This window comes from Trichoderma atroviride, chromosome 7 (assembly GCF_020647795.1).
Source record: "Trichoderma atroviride chromosome 7, complete sequence".
Lineage (NCBI taxonomy): Eukaryota > Fungi > Ascomycota > Sordariomycetes > Hypocreales > Hypocreaceae > Trichoderma > Trichoderma atroviride.
In genome coordinates this window covers 1,742,950-1,761,911 of record NC_089406.1, presented here as the reverse complement: position 1 = coordinate 1,761,911, position 18,962 = coordinate 1,742,950, and the positions used below count along the sequence as shown (strand labels likewise).

General features: G+C 50.9%; 6 protein-coding genes across 7 annotated transcripts; 4 read left to right on the top strand and 2 right to left on the bottom strand.

Moving 5' to 3' along the window:
* Positions 1–182: 182 nt before the first annotated feature.
* On the top strand, positions 183–3,192 carry TrAtP1_012581 (uncharacterized protein). The gene is made up of 4 exons (XM_014088372.2): positions 183–382; positions 451–550; positions 608–695; positions 758–3,192. Exons 2-4 carry the CDS (start codon positions 542–544, stop codon positions 2,893–2,895), a joined length of 2,235 nt encoding a protein of 744 aa, XP_013943847.1. The 5' UTR covers positions 183–382; positions 451–541; the 3' UTR covers positions 2,896–3,192.
* Positions 3,193–7,618: 4,426 nt separating this feature from the next.
* TrAtP1_012580 (uncharacterized protein) lies at positions 7,619–8,554 on the top strand (the record flags this gene model as incomplete). Its single annotated transcript, XM_014088340.1, has 1 exon — positions 7,619–8,554. The coding sequence occupies one exon, from the start codon at positions 7,619–7,621 to the stop codon at positions 8,552–8,554; it is 936 nt and encodes a 311-aa protein (XP_013943815.1).
* A 250-nt stretch (positions 8,555–8,804) lies between these two features.
* TrAtP1_012579 (uncharacterized protein) lies at positions 8,805–9,431 on the top strand (the record flags this gene model as incomplete). Its single annotated transcript, XM_066115589.1, has 2 exons — positions 8,805–8,937; positions 9,406–9,431. The coding sequence occupies 2 exons, from the start codon at positions 8,805–8,807 to the stop codon at positions 9,429–9,431; spliced, it is 159 nt and encodes a 52-aa protein (XP_065971688.1).
* An 83-nt stretch (positions 9,432–9,514) lies between these two features.
* On the bottom strand, positions 9,515–11,876 carry TrAtP1_012578 (uncharacterized protein). Its single transcript, XM_066115588.1, has one exon. The coding sequence runs from the start codon at positions 11,016–11,018 to the stop codon at positions 9,912–9,914; it is 1,107 nt and encodes a 368-aa protein (XP_065971687.1). The 5' UTR covers positions 11,019–11,876; the 3' UTR covers positions 9,515–9,911.
* A 175-nt stretch (positions 11,877–12,051) lies between these two features.
* TrAtP1_012577 (uncharacterized protein) lies at positions 12,052–14,420 on the top strand. The gene is made up of 2 exons (XM_014088370.2): positions 12,052–12,419; positions 12,486–14,420. Exons 1-2 carry the CDS (start codon positions 12,342–12,344, stop codon positions 14,223–14,225), a joined length of 1,818 nt encoding a protein of 605 aa, XP_013943845.2. The 5' UTR covers positions 12,052–12,341; the 3' UTR covers positions 14,226–14,420.
* TrAtP1_012576 (uncharacterized protein) lies at positions 14,421–17,691 on the bottom strand. Of its 2 annotated transcripts, XM_014088274.2 has the most exons (3): positions 17,312–17,691; positions 15,098–17,256; positions 14,421–15,024 (listed from the first exon to the last, which is right to left on the bottom strand). In XM_014088274.2, exons 2-3 carry the CDS (start codon positions 17,219–17,221, stop codon positions 14,911–14,913), a joined length of 2,238 nt encoding a protein of 745 aa, XP_013943749.1. In that variant the 5' UTR covers positions 17,222–17,256; positions 17,312–17,691; the 3' UTR covers positions 14,421–14,910. The 2 variants fall into 2 exon arrangements, with proteins under 2 accessions (XP_013943749.1, XP_065971686.1); XM_066115587.1 differs by having other exon boundaries at positions 14,421–17,691.
* Positions 17,692–18,962: the final 1,271 nt, after the last annotated feature.

Below are 18,962 nucleotides of genomic sequence, written 5' to 3'. Positions count from 1 at the left end.
TCGACATCACTAGGTAATCTGGGGAAAGGCAGCAGGGTTAAATCAATTTAAGGTTGGCCAATCACAGGCCGTGCTCTGCGCGCCTTAAATTTAGTGGAACTTATTGATTTTAGCCGATGTTCTGCCGGGTATTTATTTCAACCTCTCGCCTGCATCACAGCACCCTTCAGCGCCTCTAGACTACCTACTATGGCGACGTCTCAGCGTCCTTTATCAAAGCCCAACCACCAAACTCTGTCCCATATAAGCCTTCATCGCAACTCTAAACGTGACACGATACACAACTCTATATGCAACTCAATATCCTCGAAACTCTATCACCCGCCTCACGCGTCGCCACAGAACGAACGAGCGTATATATTAGAGCAGCTCCTCCCCTCTGGTAAGAATATGTCCTTCATTCACATTCATCACAGCTTCGCAGCTTCTCACGATGACTTATTCTCGCAGATTTCTTTTTCGGGTCACCGACCCGGAGCATAATCCCACCGTCAGGCCTCAGGCCGCGATTCTTTTCCATGTGGGGGATTTTGACGAGTACATGAAACTTGTAAGTCATACACAGCATGGCGTTTCATACACATACTGACAATTTCTTGCGTTTTAGGTCAAGACTTTCTCCTGCGAACTACTCCTCGTCCTTGCGATGGCCTTCCTCGTCGCGGTGACAACGGTCGTCGGCTTGGGCCGATTTGGTAAGTAGTTCATCTTGAGAAATTGCGACTGTGGTTTTCGACGTTACTTACTTTCCGTTCAGCCTACAACCAGTGTAGCAACCTCTTCAGCTACGAAGCGGCTCAAGCTTCCGATGGACACATTTCCGCTTCCGACGAACACATTTCCGCTTCCGACAAAAACACTTCCACTTCCGACAAAAGCATTTCTGCTGTCGCCAAAAGCATCTCCACTGTCGACAAAACCATTTCCACTGTCGCCAAAACCATTTCCGCTTCCGAGCAAACCACTTCCATTTCGAACAAACGCCGCAGACATGAGCCGCTTGCCAGACTCGACAAACGTCGCTTCCTCACCACTCGATCTTCGTCAATCACCTCCGGCTATATGGCGGATGTCTCTCGATCTGTTTCAGACAGTTATCGCTCCAATTCACAAGTCGTTCTATCGGCTTTCGAGCAATCGGCTTTGGAATTGTCGCGCCTCGACAATCAAAAAGAAATCCCTTGGCTTGATAAGCAGGCCTCTGCCAATCTCATCAAAGAGTACAAGGAATTTGTCGCCCTCTTCGAGTTTGTCTGGAAATCCTCCATGTCTTCCGCCCAGCCAGCTTTGGTTGATGAGTGTCTCTTACCCATTCGAATGCATTTCCTGGTTCCCGAGAAGCTCCAGCTCCACGATCGTGGCCTACTTTCTCCTCTGAATGCCGCCTTTGAAGAATTTTGCATTCTCTGCATTGTGTTCCTCAACAAGGTGTACTGTATCGACCGCATCACGTACCTTCGAGAGAAGTGGCCAACTGCGCCATCATTCATGGATGAACAACCTTCGCCAAAGGATGTGGAAATGATGGACAGAATGCGAGGCTTCTTTTCATTTCCGGGTCTACCCGGCATTCTTTCAAACGTTTTGGCCATTTGCGGATTCGACAACATCGAAATGCCTGCCGATTTCATGGATCGCATCGTTACGGACTTGGGCGCCATTATTCGGAGGCGAACTGTGCCAAGCTACGTGGCATCAGAAGCATACCGGGAGCGACTCAGGGTCCTTGAAGCTTCTTTTGAAATCAGCCCTCTATTTCCTTCAAAAAGCACCTCTGAAGTCACTTCTGAAGAGACTCCTGAAAACGAGCCAGACATTTGGCTGCAGATTGCAGAACAAAGCGATCACGATAATTCCTATCAACCATCCGCCATAAATTCGGATATGTCTTTCAACCCGTCCTGTTATTCTCTGTCTGGCCTTCCCTCACACCCAGTCAAGAAAAGAGTCTCTTTCGAATTACCCTCGAACACCTCGGATAAAGCCTCGGATAAGATCGAGGAATTAATGTCATTGCCATCACTCAGCTCACTCAAAATCAGTGAGGATTCAGAGATTGAGCTTAGGAACCTGCGAAAAGAAGCAGAGGCCCTGAGACAGCTCGACCTTGAGCAAGAGAAGCTCCGAAAGCTTCAAGAAAGGACTGCCAACGGACCTCAACAGCCTGTGGTGGCGCCTCTCAGCGACGAATGGATCCAGAAAGCTAGCGAGACGGTCTTTGCACCAGACACTGATGTGTTGGCCACAACCTGCCAAGGAACGCCCCTCCGAAGACACGACTTCGCCACGGTAGTTGCGGCTAAGACCTGGCTCAACGACGAAATTGTCAACGGGGCGCTGGGCGGACTTGAAAAGGAAATCAACCTAGTTGCTGGAATCACCGATTATAAAAAGCAAGGCCGCAAATGCCTTGTCATGAACTCATTTTTCTGGCCTCGAGTCGAAAAGGCACGTGGCCGCCAGACGCAGTCCATCCTTCGCCGGATGGGCGTCACTCCTCAAAACTTCTTACTTATGGACACAGTCCTCATTCCCATCTGCAAAGACTTTCACTGGACACTCTTGGTGCTTCAGCCCAAGAGCAAAAAAATCATGCACTTGGATTCATTTAACAGGAGCTCGTCTCACCCCGATATGGCGCTGGCGTGGATATCAGACTACCTGGGCGAATTGTATTTGGCTCAGGAATGGGAGGTTATGGTGGTCAAGTCACCTCAGCAATCAAACGGCTACGATTGTGGTGTACATGTGATCACCAATGGAATTTGCATGGCTTTGGGGTTGGAGCCAGTTGCAAGCTACTGCGTGGAAGAGATGCCTCTTCAGAGACTACGCATTGCCGGAATGCTACTGAATGGAGGACTTAATGGGGAATTTGACCTTTGGAAACATTGAATTGAAATGCATCATGCAGGGCGTTGGAAACGGGAAAGGGAAATATATTACATGAAAGGACAACCAAGGATTGTTTAATTGGGCGTTAAAAAGGAACGGAACGGCAAGAGCATTTGGAATGGCAAGCAAGCATTTTTTTTTTTACATTGGAAAGGAAAGAAAGGATATCCACAAGCATTTTTTTAGCATTGGAAAGGAAATGAAGGCAAAGGAAAGGGAATGAAATGATACCAAGAGAAAGGAAAGAGCTTGGGTATATACTTAGATACCTGGTATAGGTCAATTGGTTGATACGTTAATTTGTCTTGTTTTCTCCTGCGATGTCCTGTGATGTGCTCTCTCTGCTCTCCACTCCTCGGTTAGTAGCTGGCTCACTCCGATATTGGTAGATGTGATGCGATGGCTACCAGCGTCGCTTGACCCTGGTCAAGCTAATAGAAACTAACCAGTCTGATTGGCCGTAGTTGAGCAAGGGGATTTTGTTTGATTGAGTGGTCCGAGTCCACGGATCTGGCCGACGCTGGCCAATCTTGGGACTCAGTTAATGTAAGCGGCCGCGATCAGGCATGGTGGCTTTGATCGAGTAGGATGTTCGATCCAGGTGGTTGGTTGTATTTGACCTGGACGGGTTACAATCAAGCCGATGGCTTTGTTCGAGTATGACGGCTCCATCAATTGGGCAATCACTCTGCTTCTTGCTCGAACCGTTGCTGTTATCGTTGTTATACTATTCTTTCCATTTCGAAGACTTGTTCTTTTTCAGTGGAATGGTTATTCGCCACTCTCAGTTACTGCCATTTGAGAGAGTTTATATGCATTTGTTATTCTTTATATAGGACTCGAGGCTGTCAATAAGAGAGCGGCTTGTCTAATCTCGTTGCAGCCCTCGGAATAAAGAGCTGCTACATACGTACGTTATACATGCACCAAAAAAGATAATCAAGTAGAGATTCCTTGTTATTTCTGTGAGATATTCCATTTTTTTCATGGTCTCTTATATTGTGCACAGCGATGAGATCTTCGCTTAGGTGGGTCAATTGGGACATGTACAAGGATCTGATGGATTTTGAGTCAATTTGGTTGTGCACGCGTGCAACGTTTCTTCAATGTACAATCAAGTCCATCTGGTTATACCAGAGGCATTTTCATGGATCAAGGCCAGCCAACTAGTACGATGAGAAGCAACATGATTGTCTCATATTGTTGACAAATTCACAAAGTTTAGACCAAAATTTAACCTTGCCGTCCAGAGCCAGAGTCAAATGGTGTTTCCTAATCCAGCAACCATGGCTTATGCCGCTACTGGCTGAGATCTGCACTCACAAGATGGTGCAACTTGACACATTGCCTACGCCGAAATAGAGAGGCTATCAGACTACCATTTGTGTATAGGTGTGCATGTGTCATGTACAAGTAGGTATGTTTGCGGCAGATGTGAACAATTCAATTTACAATTTACAATCAGGGAGCAAGATCGGCCGTGGCATGCCGCTCGTTAGGGCTCAGTCAGCGCTATAGGATATCGTTGCTGCTGCTACTGCTGCTTCCTGTCCTCTGCAGCTACTGGCAGTTGACGGCTCACGGTATCAATCGCTACATTCCGTCTTCTCCCGCTGCTTATTGTGACAGGTTCTGGGCTAATTACAGTAACTACAGTAGGTAGGTGCCATAAATACACCGGCATTTGGCATCAGGCGTGGCGAGATGGAAAAGAGAGGCGTAAGCCTAAAAATAACGTGAGCGCTTCACCCAGCAGAAACAAGCCAGGTATATGTTTCGCCCAGCATTGAGCGGTGTAGTCTTTCGCATTCGCACAGGCACGAGCAGGTTATGGCGGTGCGACAGGCCTGGCCTGGGATTCGGACGGGCTGGCCGCTGGAGCAAAGGGAAAAAAAGGGATCCAAGTTGCGCCGGTCGTATTCATGTCAGGATCTTTTCTTCTTCTGTTGCCTCCCTGTTTCCTCTGGTGCGATGACCCACGGAGCGGAACAGGTTAGGAAGATGGCCTGTGCTATAAGTTGCAGGTTTGCCTGGCCGCCTACGTGGCAGCACGAACGTCGAGACAGAGACAAAGAAGAGACAGAGAGAGAGACAACGAGTCAAATGTGCACCCTCGGACCAGCAGCGTCGAGATGCCAGTGCCTAGACTAGCGACGCAAGGGATGCTTTCCTTTGTATACTTGTACTTGGCTGGAATCCAGTCTGTCCTCTCGCTTCGCGCAACTGGCCTATGTGCTGCGTCCATGTGGCTCTGACCAAGTCCTACACGTCAACTATAAGATGTTGAGCAACTGAGCCCTGGAGTGCTAAAAATGCACCGCGGTCTGTGCTGGCGCTGCTAGCGGCATGTTGCATCGTTATGACATGGCGGCGGCGGCTTTGTCAAATCGTCATGGCACGATTCAAGCGCCCCCTCCCAGATGCCAGAGCTGCCAGTGTGACGAGTCGGCACAGCCACAAGCCACCCAATCATGTCGGGTGACGCGCTCTGCAGGCGGGGACCCGCGCGCCCTTGGCCTTGATCCAGGGAGACAAGCAGGGATCGCCGGCGTGCTGAGGCTCCCTTCTAGTGGCTTTCTAGCGGCCAGTCACTGCCTGGTCCAGCCTGGGTCCAGCCCGGGTCCAGCAGCGATGCGCACAGTGCGCCGTGCGCCGCGCTGCTAGGCCCGGTACTGGCGGTGCGACGTCTACCAGGTCGGCGGGAGCTGGCGACGCTGTTTGGTCGGCTGGCCCAGCTTCCAGCGGGCTTCTAGTGTGTCTCTGGTGGCACGGCAGCCGCCAACACCGAGGGGACAGTGCGGCCATGGAACCTGAAATGCATTGCCCCCTCGCAGGCTTCTTGGGCTCGAAGCCACATGACTACCTACCTATACGAGAGCGCAGCGCATCTTGCTGAGGGAGCGCCCGCACTTTGCCAGCGGTCTGCAAGTACCGGTCAAGTACCCCGCAGGACTCTCCGGCCACTCATTTCGTCAGGCCCTTTTTTTTTTTTTTCTGGGGCTGTCGCCTCTTTTTCCTTTTTTTCTTCCTCGTAACCATCGTTTTCTCTCCCTCGGCACTGCCCACTCTTTTCTTCGCTGAAGATGCCTAGATCGAACGGGAGGAAAAAAAACCTGACCACTGAATGGGCCATGATCACCAGATTTTCGAGGAATGCCACACACTAGTCCCGAGGCACGGCAGTCCTTTTTAGCATCAACTGGTTACTGGTACTACTACCTGCACTGGGACTAGCACCCGGCGAAATCTACTGCGAGATACCGCCCATGCTGCAGGGCCAATTGAGCGATTGGCGGTACCGGTACGCCAGAGCAACAGCTCCGTCCGGGTACATGTACATGCCTCGTGCCTGCCCTCCTGGCCAGCTTTGGGAAGAGATCTCCATCGCGGTTGTGCTTTTCCTCCGCTTTCGTGCAGCTGCGAGAGGGTTAAAGACGGCTTTCGGTCGTATGCTGCAAGCGGCGCTGATTCAGGAACTTGTTTACTTGCCTACTCCTTGCAAATTCTCCCCTCTTCCTCCTCCTTGTTCTTTGCTTCTTTTAATGTCCGTCGCTAATAAGTGATCTACGGAGAAATTATTTCGGGAGAAAAAAAAATTGCGACTAGGCGATGCCGATGCTACGTATGGCTCGGCAGTGGTAGTAGTAGTAGTATTTGATTTTTTTTTTTTTTTTCCGCGCTTCTGTTTTTCGCCTCCTAAGCTCAGCTGGAACAAAAAGAAGGGGCGGAGAAAAAAAAGAAAGAGCCACAGAATCACGCCTCCCGATCCCCGATAGGCCTTCGATGCTGATTTAGCTCGCAGCCAAGGAAGGCTACTAGGGAAGTCGCCTGTGCTGCCCCACCTGCCTGTGCATCTGTGCCTCCTGCCCCCGCCACCTCATCCACCCTGGTGGGATGTACCATTCGCTGCATGAGTCCGTACAAAAGAATGTATCTTCCGCCACTCGTCCATTCTTGTTCTGCCCTGCTTCCGGATACTTCGCGTCCTTGGCCAAGGTGCTTCTGAATCTCTGCACGCCACAAGACAGACGATCCCGTCCTCACCGCCGTCGCTCCTTCACTCTCGTCGAGTCGAGCCATTCCTCGCTTCATAATCACGGCATTTCCAGTATCAGATACCCAACCATCTAGACTGTCTTCTTATCCTCCTCTTCTCTCACCCTCTCTATATCACGACCGACCTACCTTTTTGAGTCTTGATCTGCTCGATTCAGCATCCGGCCCCAGTTCATGTACCGTACAGTACAAGTACAGCACTAGAAGCCATCCACCTGTGTTTCTGTCCTGTTTCTGCGCCTTTGCTCATCCCCCCTTGTGGATCCTGACGCATTACGTGACCATCTTAATAGAGTTGGCCTGGGTTCATCACTTGAGTTGCTGCTACTCCGCTTTCATCCGGCCCAGCATCAGCATTTGTTAACACTCGGGGCTGGGACTCACTTTATTACTTATCAGTTGCATCGTTCCCGGATGCTCAACCACGATACACGACCATTGGCTTGATTGGCTGTCTCCGCGTCCCCTCTCTCTCTCACCGAGTCTCCCCTTCTCAGCTTCTCAGCATCTCAGCATCTCAGCATCGCATCATACATTTTGTTGCACCGCCGTTATAACTGCTGTTTGCCCCTAGAGTTCTTTTGGTAAGGGCCTATCCGAGTGCTCTTGCCAAAAGTCTATTGGGATCATACACTGCAAAAGAGGCACCTCGGTGTAACAGCATAGCATGGTCAAACCCAGGATAAGACAACAAACTCTCGGAGTCGTCTTCACGAACACAACAAGACACCAGCCACGGCCCTTGTCTGCGTTCGAGGACTTCAATGAAGCATCACTTACACCATACTCACGTCCGACCAGCTTCGCCTCCTCATCCGAAGCATCATCTCCTCGATACACCATGACGGGTCACCCTCCGACCCTCAACGAGATCCTTCTCGATACCGCCCCTCCGCCATGGACCCTCACGGCCTTCATGGCCTACCTCTCGCAGAACCACTGCATGGAGACGCTGGAGTTTACTCTTGATTCCCAGCGTTATACTGCCTTCTACGATCAGTTCTTTTCCGAAGCGACCGCCTCTGATGAAAATCGGGAAAAGGTCTGCGCCTGGTGGGAGAAGCTGATGCAGATCTACATCGTTCCCTGCGCCCCTCGCGAGGTCAACATTCCCGCTCAGGTCCGAGATTGCCTCCTCCGCGTGCCGTATGGCCCCAATCCTCCTCACCCCTCCGAACTTGCCGAAGCGGGACGCATCATATACGAATTAATGAATGATTCTCTCTTGGTGCCCTTTTTGGAATCCGTCGCTGCGCCCATGCCCGACAGCCATCATGACTTCCATTTTGGATCGCCCAAGGCTTCGTCTGACCGAACAGCCTCGAGCGGCACGGATCTGGATGTTTTGACGGTTGAAAGCGATCCCAATTCACCCGTCACGGAGCCCATGACGCCCCCTACTACACCACCCACCTCGGAATGGACCTTCAACACGTCGCCCGGCGGCTTTCACCGTGCGGTAGCGGCGCATAACAAAGGCTGGAAAAAGGTCGGCGCAAAGCTGGGTTTCAATCGCAAAAACTCTAGCCGGAGAACAACACCCACATCTTCAGGAGCTGAATCCGGAGAGATGAGCTTCAGCACTAGCAACCACTCATTCTAAAGAGCTTCAAAATACGCCCAAAAGTTCCATATGTTCCACTCCACCTTTTCCTTGCCAATCTTCACCCCCCCTTATCCCCCCCTTACATTGGACACTTCCGAGTAGTCCGATCCCCGCTCCCAACATCCTGCATATGGAGGCTGCGGGGGATTACTAAATCGCCACACTGATGGTGCTACCGAATCTCGACTTGCAAATCCCCATTTGACGAATTGCAAGGCGATGAGATTTTACATGCTGAGAAGCAATTATGATCGGGCGTAACCAATGGCTGAGAATCGCCTACTTTGCCCTGTTGATCAGACTCCACATACGTGGCCACATCAGATACCCCGAGGAGTCAACATACCACCTCAGGAGACATGCGTGGCCGCTCGATCCGAGTTAGCTGTCTCCTAGACCTTGCTTCAATGGGACAACCAAACGCTCACGGCTGGGATTGTACTTGAACTACCGATCCCAAGTCATTTACCATTCTTTTTTTATATTTCATTTCCTCTGAACCAGGGGGGAGTTGTACAACACATTCGGTGACTATGCTGAGGACATCTCAGCAGGCTGCCTTTGTCTTAATACATATACCTCATGTAGCGTGTTATTCAATTTACGAATTTATGGGATCCACGGCCTTGTCATAGGTGAAACGGAGTTTATCGGGGGTTCTGGCGGTACATATATACATTTTACTTGGTGTTTTCATCTCTTTTGTCAAATTTTTTTTTTTTTTTTTTTTTTTTTTGCAAGGAGTCATCAAAGCGTGCGTGGATCATTCATAATGTATTATCACATAATACTCAATCAACTTCGGCCCTGCCGCAGATTAACATGACCATGATGTTATTCTTTAGTAGATAGAGATAGGCCAATGAATATCTAGATGGCTCAACAACATGCCGCGTTAGTGAAACGTATAATTTGCGAATGTGTGGCGAATACAGAGCATAATTAATAGCTCGCAGATCAGGTTGCAAGTTTGCTTCATATTGTTACACCTGGGGCATATTCATTAAGTGCCCTTTCTATGTACACATTCCTTTCTAATAATATCCCCCTTTTTTTCCCTTACAGGAATATTTCAAGACATCTAGTCTAAACGATTTTCCTTTCTCCCGTTTGATAGCATTTTGATTCAGCCCAATCCCCAAAGGAGATTTTGATGTAGAGATGACAAACATGGAAACAGCATTTGAAAGAAAGAAAACATTCCCCGCTATTTATCTAGCCAAGAAAGAGAATCCCATATAATTCGACATTGAGTTGCATTAACCGATCGAATCTCGCATTTCAGAGAAATAAGCATTCTTTGTGTAAACTTTTTTTTCCGCCAAAGAGATAACTACTGACAACTTTTGCCCCTTCATGATTGGAACGCACCGCTCCTCAGCTGAGGGGATGCACGATACCGACCCGTCTGCGCAGGGACCTCGGTGAGTGGCAACAAAGACGTTCCATTCCGTGGTTCGGACATCATTCGTGCGGTTCGGTCGGCCTTGTTGCTTTCGCTGGTGCGGTCATAGAGATAGAGACCTAGGAAGGTGAGGGCAATACCCACTGCCTGGACGGAGGTTGTTGGGCTTCTGAACCAGATGATGGCCATGACAATAACAAAAACGCGTTTGATGAGACTGGCGACGGAATATGTGACTGGAGATACCATGGAGAGGAGGATGAAGGCAATGATGTTTTGTCCAAAGTGGAAGATGCCGTTGAAGATGAATTCCAACGTCAGGCGGCCATGGTCCATCGAATTGGGTAGCTCGCTGAGGTCTACTGAGCCGTCGTGGAGGAAGTCCTTTAGAAGAGTGATGCCCTCCGTCCAGAACCAAATCGGCATAGTCAGGGCAAAAGCCATACCGGACGAGTAGCACAGCAGATTGAGCTTATCGAGCTTCCTGGATTGAACGCCACCACCCTCAGACTCGACTTTCGCGGCTTCGTTGAAGAGCTTTTTCGAAAAGATGTTTTGCGTTACGAAGATGAGGGTCGCCAGGAGCGCTTCCAGCACACCGAGGAGTTGGCCACCGTAGCTTCGTTCGCTGGAACAGGCCAGCATGACTCCTAACGTCAGTGGAATCAAGGAGAGGTAGGTTGCCGTGGGGTATCGTATGTTGTAAATCAGTCTATAGGCGAGCACGGTAAAGAGCGGCGAAAGGCCCTTTATCGTGTGAACGAGCGAAACAGGTATTTTGGCCGTCGCAGTCGAGCTGAGGAGATGGCCGCCGATCTGGAACATGGCCAGGGGTAGCGTTGTCATGATGACTTCCCTGCTGGGTTGGCGGATGGGGTGCCGTAACGCAGAGATGTTTGTGCGAAGAACAGGGAAGATGCCGGACAGCCAGGAGAGAAAGACGCAGAGCGAAGACACAAACGCAAATTGAATCAGCGTCAGCGTTGCGGGCATGTTGAAGGCGTTGAGGATGGACTTTGACGACGTATTCGTCAGAGCAGACGACGTGTACCACATTAAGCAGAGAACCTACGGACGAAGATTAATTTCCTCGGCCATTCATTCGTACGCAAGGCAGGGAATGAATATGAACATACGACAAGCTTTGGGGACACTGGAGCTCGTAGCGCATCGGCGATTTCATGGGCATTTTGGCTCATGCTTCCATTTCTGGCTCGAATCGTTCGGAATGCATCGCCGAGGCTCTTTTGGCGGCCGTGGGTGCGGCCGGACGAGGACCAGGCGCTTCTCGCGGGGTAGCCATTGGGACTGAGGTTGTTGCCATTGAAGGCCATCGACGGCGAATTCAGGGAATTGGCATCGTTGAGGGAATCATTGCCCAGACTTGGTGATGCTGCAAGGCTCGGAAACTTTTCCATTACGCAGCGGCGGTGGGTCGAGCTGCCTTTGAAGGTCGTAACGGTAGAGAGAGACAGAGGAAGACTCGATTTCCAGCGGCTTGAATCAATCAATGGAGAGGGCCGGTCTCGAGTATTGGTGTCTTTCTCTGGGCGCGCGCTCGAGCGATTTGATTCAAGGGCGGGTGCTGACGGTTGGAAGATTAAAAGAAGCCAACGTTCAATGTAGAGGCGGTGCCGGTGGTGGGTTACGCCGTTGCATCAATTGACATCTGGAATACGAGCTGAGAACGAGAGACAGGGGTGGATCGCTAGATGGTCCATTACCACAGAGCCATGCAAAGTCGATGGCTTCGAGGCAAATGGCAAGAAGAGATGATGAATATCAAAAGAGAAAAACTATGCGGGGAGAGAAGAAAGAAGCAAAGTCGGACAACGCAGGGAATAAAAAAAAGCTGCGTCTGCAAGGTGGAAAGGAGATCGACAGCGTGCGGATTTGGTGCAACGCAGAGATGCTTCGGGCTAGACAAAAGGAGTCGCCCGGCTGGCGAATCTCTTGGCGGCGATATCCTGGTACCTGGCGCTCTTAGCCGGCTTTTCCCCGATAGCCGCGTCCACGCGCTAGCGCTTGGCAGACACGATTGCTGGATATTTTTTTCTGGGAAAAGCTGTTGCCACTAGGCAGTCGGTAGGGGCTCCGTCCAGCAGAAGCGTATAGCTGCAACTTGATGCTTTATCTCCGCCAACCTCTCGCATTGGATCTGCGCCGTCGCCCGTTGCTTGCCTGAGACGATCCCATCCACCGAGACAGCTGTTTTTGTCTCTGTCTCTGCAGAGCCTCCCAGCTTGGCCGCGGCATGGGAAGAGATCCGAAGCAATACGTCGTCGCTCTCGCAGGTCTCTACGCTGTTTTCCAGCTCCTCACTCAGTCGACAAACCCAGCCAAGTCCAACAGCAGTCTTTCGCCAAACTCGAATTCACCATGGCGGCCCCAAAGATGACCAAGAACCAGATGCGGAGGGCGAAGAAGAAGGAGCAGAAGAAGGCCAAGACAGAAGAAGTGCGTCTCCATCTAGATCCCGCCCACTATCATTTACGCGTCTCGCAGTTTCTCACCTTGATGCAGGTCCAACCATCCGAAGAGTCTGATGGGCCAATTGCCGAGAAGAAGGATGCATCATCGCCACCGCCTGAAGATGACGCCGATGCCAAAAGTGCGACCGACTCCGCGAAACCCTCCGCGGCTGCTACCGATCCAATCCGAGAAGACCTGCTCGACGACGACCCTGCGTTTGCCGCGTACAGAGACATATTCAGCAAGTTTGGCGTCTCTTTTGTGGAGGATCAGATCGCCAAGGAGGCCAATGCTGGAAACCAGGGAGACGTTTTCTTCGGCGACAATGACGACATCCCTGATGAAGAGGAGGAATCCGGCCAGCAGAAATTATCAAAGAAGAAGCGGAAGCAGCTAAATAAACTATCCGTTGCGCAGCTCAAGGCGCTCGTCGGCATCCCGGAAGTGGTCGAATGGCACGATGTCTCAGCTTCAGATCCCCGACTCTTGGTGCAAGTCAAGGCACAGCGAAACGTCGTTCCCGTACCGGCTCACTGGGCAATGAAGCGAGAATACCTATCGTCAAAGAGGGGAATTGAGAAGTCAGCATTTCGCCTGCCCAAATTCATCGCCGAGACTGGAATTGCAGAGATGCGCGACGCAGTGTTGGAGAAACAAGCAGAGCAAACTTTGAAACAGAAGCAGCGAGAACGAGTCGCGCCAAAGATGGGCAAATTAGACATCGATTATCAAAAGCTCTACGATGCTTTCTTCCGGTTCCAGACGAAACCTGAGCTGACGCGATTTGGCGAGGTGTATTACGAGGGCAAGGAAACCGAGGTCGACTACCAGCACTTTCGTTCTGGCGAGTTGAGCGATACGACAAAAGAAGCACTTGGTATGCCACCCGGAGCACCACCTCCCTGGCTCATCAACCAGCAAAGATTCGGCACCCCTCCCTCCTACCCTACTTTAAGGATACCAGGCTTGAACGCGCCGCCGCCGCCTGGCGGATCATGGGGCTTCCATCCTGGTGGCTGGGGCAAGCCGCCGGTTGACGAATTCAACCGCCCCTTGTACGGTGGTGATGTTTTTGGCCTCACAGCGCAAAATGGTGCTACTGGCCAAACCCAGGCTGCGCAGCCCCAGTTATCTAACGGAGACTCTGTTGAACGAGCACTATGGGGAGAGTTACAACCTCGTGAAGAAGAGTCTGAAGAGGAGGACGAGGAAGAGGACGAGGAAGAATCCGAGGACGAGGATGTCCCTGGCGGCACCGAAACTTCTACCGGACTCGAAACACCAGGAGGCTATGCCAGCACGGTACATCCCGATTATTCACAACAGGGTGTCGAAACGTCGATTGCCGGCGAGATGGATCTACGCAAAGAGCGACGTGGATTCGACACCGAGGAGTCCTCTGCCCCTCGCTCTGCCTACACAGTTGTACCTGAGCGGCAGGTCCGTGCCGAGGGCTTCTTTGGCAGCGACCGCGCCTACGATATCAATGCCGCTCAGCGCGCTGCGACGGCTGGTATGCCCGTGCTGGGCGCAGATGACGATTCCCGGAAGCGGAAGAAGCCTGGCGATATAGACGTGGCCATCGACGTCGACTCGTTGAATCAGCAAGGCGGTCTTAGCAAAGATGAGCTGCGGAACAGATATGACGCCAGTCAAAAGGAGGAAGGCATCGGTGCGAGATGGGCTTATGACGAGGACTTGAGCCAGATGATTGCTGAAGAGAGTAGGAAGCGACAGCGTACTGAGAAGGAGCTCAATGAGAAGAAGCGAGAGGGCAAATATAAATTTTAATACGGACCGGGAAATACGCTCTCTGTCTCTCTCATCTCGGCTATGGGAAACATATACTACATATATGGCCGAGTTTAGTTGGAAAATGGGAACCAGGATGAACGGCGGTAGAGCGAATGACACTTCTTGTTGTGCTCTAATTAAATCAAATAGTAGGAGAAAGAAACGGAACATGGAATGTGGAAACACTGGAGTTTTTTTGTTTTTGATCTTCAGGAATTTCATGTATAGTAAAATCTAAAGGCTTCATTGATACCATTAAACATTTTCGCTCTTCTCTCGTGTCGCGCCTGGCCAACTTTAGCCACCATCAGATTTGGATAGTGGAGCATCTTCTGATGTACTACTTGGGCCTCCCAGCTCATCAATTCCAGAAAACACCTCTACTCTTTCTACCAAGTCTGTCTCTCGAGTTGGTAAGTGGTAGTCTGCCCAAATCAAGTGATTCAGAAGCCTTTTAGCAGAGGACACCCAAAAAAAATAAAAAAAGTGTCCAGGTAGGCGATAAACGTAATCGTTATATATCTTTAGTGAACCATCATTATTTCTTATTCGTAGTGCTGCTGCAGTCTCTGTCAGGGCCCTTGGAGTCATTTGAAGGACCTGAAGTCGAGATATCCGATCCTTCTTGCGTGTCATCTTCAGCTTTCTTGTCCTCTTGCGTGTCATCTTCGGCTTTCTTTTCCTAAGTCGATTTGCTCGCGAAGCACGCATTGCAGAGCCAGCCTTGCTTTTTATCAACAGGTACAACAGCTTCTTCCCTTATACAGTCTGAGTGGTATAATCTGTGAGGGCAGAGCTATCGTTTTTTCTAATAAGTATGCGTTCGAGGACAGACAAATGTTGGCAGAAAATGAAGAAAAACAACTTACCTTGTTTGCGCAGACCAGCATTCTGGGCCCTAGTACGGGCAGCTGGCAGACAGTACAGCCATTAGTACCCTTGCGGATTTGAGTAGCTCTTGGAGACTGCTTTGGGCTTGCTTCTTCCTCAACCTGGGTGCCAATACTTTCATTATTGTCATTTCGTTGTAACCTCGCTCTCGCTTCGTTGATGACGGAAAATGCTTCACGTATGACTTTGTCTTCAAGCATATCGCGAACTCGAAGCAAGCTGAGATGTTTGCCAAACTCCAATAAACGCTGTTCAGCAGCAACAAGCCAGGATGCCTTCTCTCGAACGAAACCCAGCCAAGCTCGGGGAAAATAGGCGGCAGATGTGAGGCTCTGGCGAAGGATGTAGCCGTCCCATTCCCAGATATACTCCTTTTCTGCAGGAGTAACATCTGAAAAATCGCTTGTGCTTTCGCGGTGCTTTTGAATCAGCCATGTGTTGTCTAGTATCCTCTTTGGAACCTCCTGGCCAGGAATCAATCGCGCTCTGCTGATGGGATCAAAAAGAGCCTGTTTGATATCGGGCACCAGGATCTTTTCGTTTTCGTGACCCCCTAAGCGCCGTTGCCCAAATCTCGGTTGTGTAGCTATTGGCGACTGGGAAGGGAGCCTGTCAAAGGGATTCTTGTCCTTTGAAAAGGTGAATACATCGTCAATAGTATCCGATCCAAGCCGTGATGAGACCCATGACTGGTCACCAACTAGAAATGTCTCGAGGTGGAAAGGTTTAACGGGAGGTTTTATCTCATACTCCTTGAGGGGAGAAGCCATAGCCTCGCATCGACTAGAGACTCGGAACTGCGGCCCCTGACTCGTAGTTTCGAGCACATAGTTATACGCGGGGTGGAAAGTCTGTAGGTGTGCCTGTAGCTGCTGCATAGTTTGGTGATAGGCTCCGCAAGTCACGCAGCGGTAATAGTCTAGGCAGACGGGTTGGTCTGAAGGTAGGAGATAGCTAACGCGACCTTCACCCGCCGTGAGATGATTAGCCCGCGCGCGACGTTTTTTCTCTCTGCCCTGAGCTTGGTCACTCAGAACCTTCAGGTTATACACCTTGTTTTTTTCACGAGTTCTCAAGGACCTCGAGGGAGTTTGTGCCCCTTCCGGGCCGTCTAGGCCCTCTTCGTCAATTTCAATGGAAAACTCATCTGCGTGGTGACCATTGATGCCATTGATGCCATTGACCCTTCTGTTCATAGATGGAGCGAACAAGTCGTCCATCAAATCTCTGTCAGGATCAATGGCGTTGATGCAGGGCATTGATCCCTTCTCCAAGACCTTTAATGCTTTGTAGCCGGCCGCCCAGCGTAGGTCAACGTCCATGACATAATCGGTACAGAAGGGAGGTTCATCCTCTGAATATCCCGCAGTTAAGGACACAGGGCCCTTGAGCCGGCCAAAAATCTTGTCAAAGCGGCTCGACAAGACCCATGATTTGCTGGAGGCAGGAGAGAGATCAGGAGACACTGGCGGAATGCCGAAATCGGTCGAGTCCAGCGGTGGCCATTTTTCGCCGTGGGCAGCCTCTAATTCGACTACAATGTCGTAAGAATCTGCCAAGTCGAATTTGTCATCATCCACCCGGTTGACCAGGATACTCTCTTGGGGGACGTAGAAGGGCTTGGGCAAGTCAATGCGAGAGACGCGGTGAGGGCCCGCAGGGTTTTTATATGTTGTCAAGTTGCAAATCTGGCTCTGGCAGTGAACGACTCGGGGGCGGAAGCCAGGAGTCAGTTCAGAGATGGTGATCCTGCAGCTAGCTTTGGTGTGCGTAACCTCGTGGGGGTGAGCTTGGCCATGATAGGATCTGACCTTTTTTGAATCCTTGTGAGAGACTTTGAGAACCTCAACTCGGAGGGCAGACTTTGATTCTGAAGACTGCGGAGAGGCAATGAGATGTTCCACAGGAAACGAGTCGGGCGTTGAAACTCGTCGCCGTTTCAGCGGCGGGCCCCTTTCATGGTCGATTTGATGAGATCCTTTATGAATTGGTGAAGATACTATGTTGCCCATAGCTGCAGAGTCCTTCAAGGCTCTGGTGCCTTTGATCCAGTTGCGATGAAGAAAGGGGGCTCGACGCTGGCACCTGGTTTTCACCGTCATGGCGGGATGAAACCGATCATGAGAAAAAAAGTGGTCTATGAGACGGCGGGTGAGCCCAGAGTATGCTGAGACGGGGCAAGCAAAACAAACAGTGCTGGCGACGACGGTGAATGAAGCTCTCCCTTGGCCTTAAAGCATTATGAGTGTAAGCCCGCACGCTTCGTTGCCGCTGCGGCAACCCAGTGAAACGCCAGGTGGGTGTCAGAGGTGAATGATTGACCCTGGTGAATGATGAGAATGCGCCGGCAGGGTGTCGCCAGGTATCAATCGTCCCCTGGTGAAGATGCAGTCGGCGGCTGGAGACCACAGACAATGGATTGAGGCGGTGCGAGAGTTTGCGAGAGTTTGCGACGGGAATGAAGAAACTGGGAATGCGGCCAGCAGGCTGTAGCGGCTTTGGCAGCGCGACAGAACGAACAAAGCAAGCAGACGCGTGTAGATGAGACCTGCCCGGCTGTATCGCGGCCCCGGAAAAGCCTAGCGCCAGCGGACCTCGCTGTAAGCGACGCTGTAGCCACCAGCCCGTAGCAGTGGCCCAGCACCTGGTAGCGGGTACCAAGCAGTCGGTGGCTAGCGCTATGCGGAGCCAAGTACCTGCACTTACACAGGTCACGCTTACAAGCATGAGGGCACCATATGCACATAGCCGTCGGCGTGTCCGGTGCACGGCTACAGCGAGGCCTAATAACATCAAGCAAATACCTTCTCAACTGCTGAGGCACTACAACGGAAGAGGAGATGATGGAAAGCGACAGACACTTTTGGCTTCCAATTTTAGCTATCCGTCGATGGCACTAGGAAGAAGTGGAGATACCAGCAGAAGATCTCTCCTGTCAGCAGCGCCGACCAACAAAGTTTCCAAACAGAGGAAACAACCACAGGCTGCGGAGTCTGTCATGCAAGCGAGTCGCATGGCGCTAACACAAGTTCCGACATTCCGTAATACGCCTTATAAGGTAGTACCCGGACCCAATGAGCATGTGTGCGTGACAGGAGCAGAAGACTGCCTATTCTAGATACAACAAACAAACAGCCTAGAACGTATTAGATTGATGCTTAGGTAGGTAGATATGAAATAGCAGCGCAGCAAGGCTCCCTTGTGGATGACAGTGCTGGCGTAGCACCAGTACCTACCTAGGTAGTGGTGAAAGACCGCAAATCTCAATGTTACGTTAGTGCCAACTCAGCTACTATTGTGTCAAGAGTAAATGCCCATGTGTTCCGTAGCGTTGGGATTTGCAAGTCTTCACGCGTACCCAACTTGGCTTAGTCCCATCGAAGCCGCATCTAAGCTTCTATTCCTCCTTGGGTACAAAGCACATGTACTGCGTAGCTGCAAGCACGTCACAGTTGACGTTGGTGGATAATTGCAAGGGTCTCTCGTTAGGATCACGCTGCGAGAAGCAACTTACCCACTCGGCGTGAATATGGCCTTGTGTGCGCAGGTTTTATGTGCATACTGGCGCCATCATCTAAGGCTTCATCAAGAATTCCAAGTTATCGCAGATGTCTTGGTAAAGTACATATGAGCTGAATTGCTGCGCGTAAGAAACCTGTGCAGTACGCATCACATGACAGAGGACGTTGCGCTGTTGAGCTGCCGAGCTGGGCCCCGCTACGCCTGCCTGTAAACTTTAAGCATCTCAACGCTGCGGTAGTCGAAGCAGCGCTACCTCATCCTTACTCATTCTTACTTCACAGACTTTCAGCTCCAATCAGCCCCAAATCAATATTTCTCCAA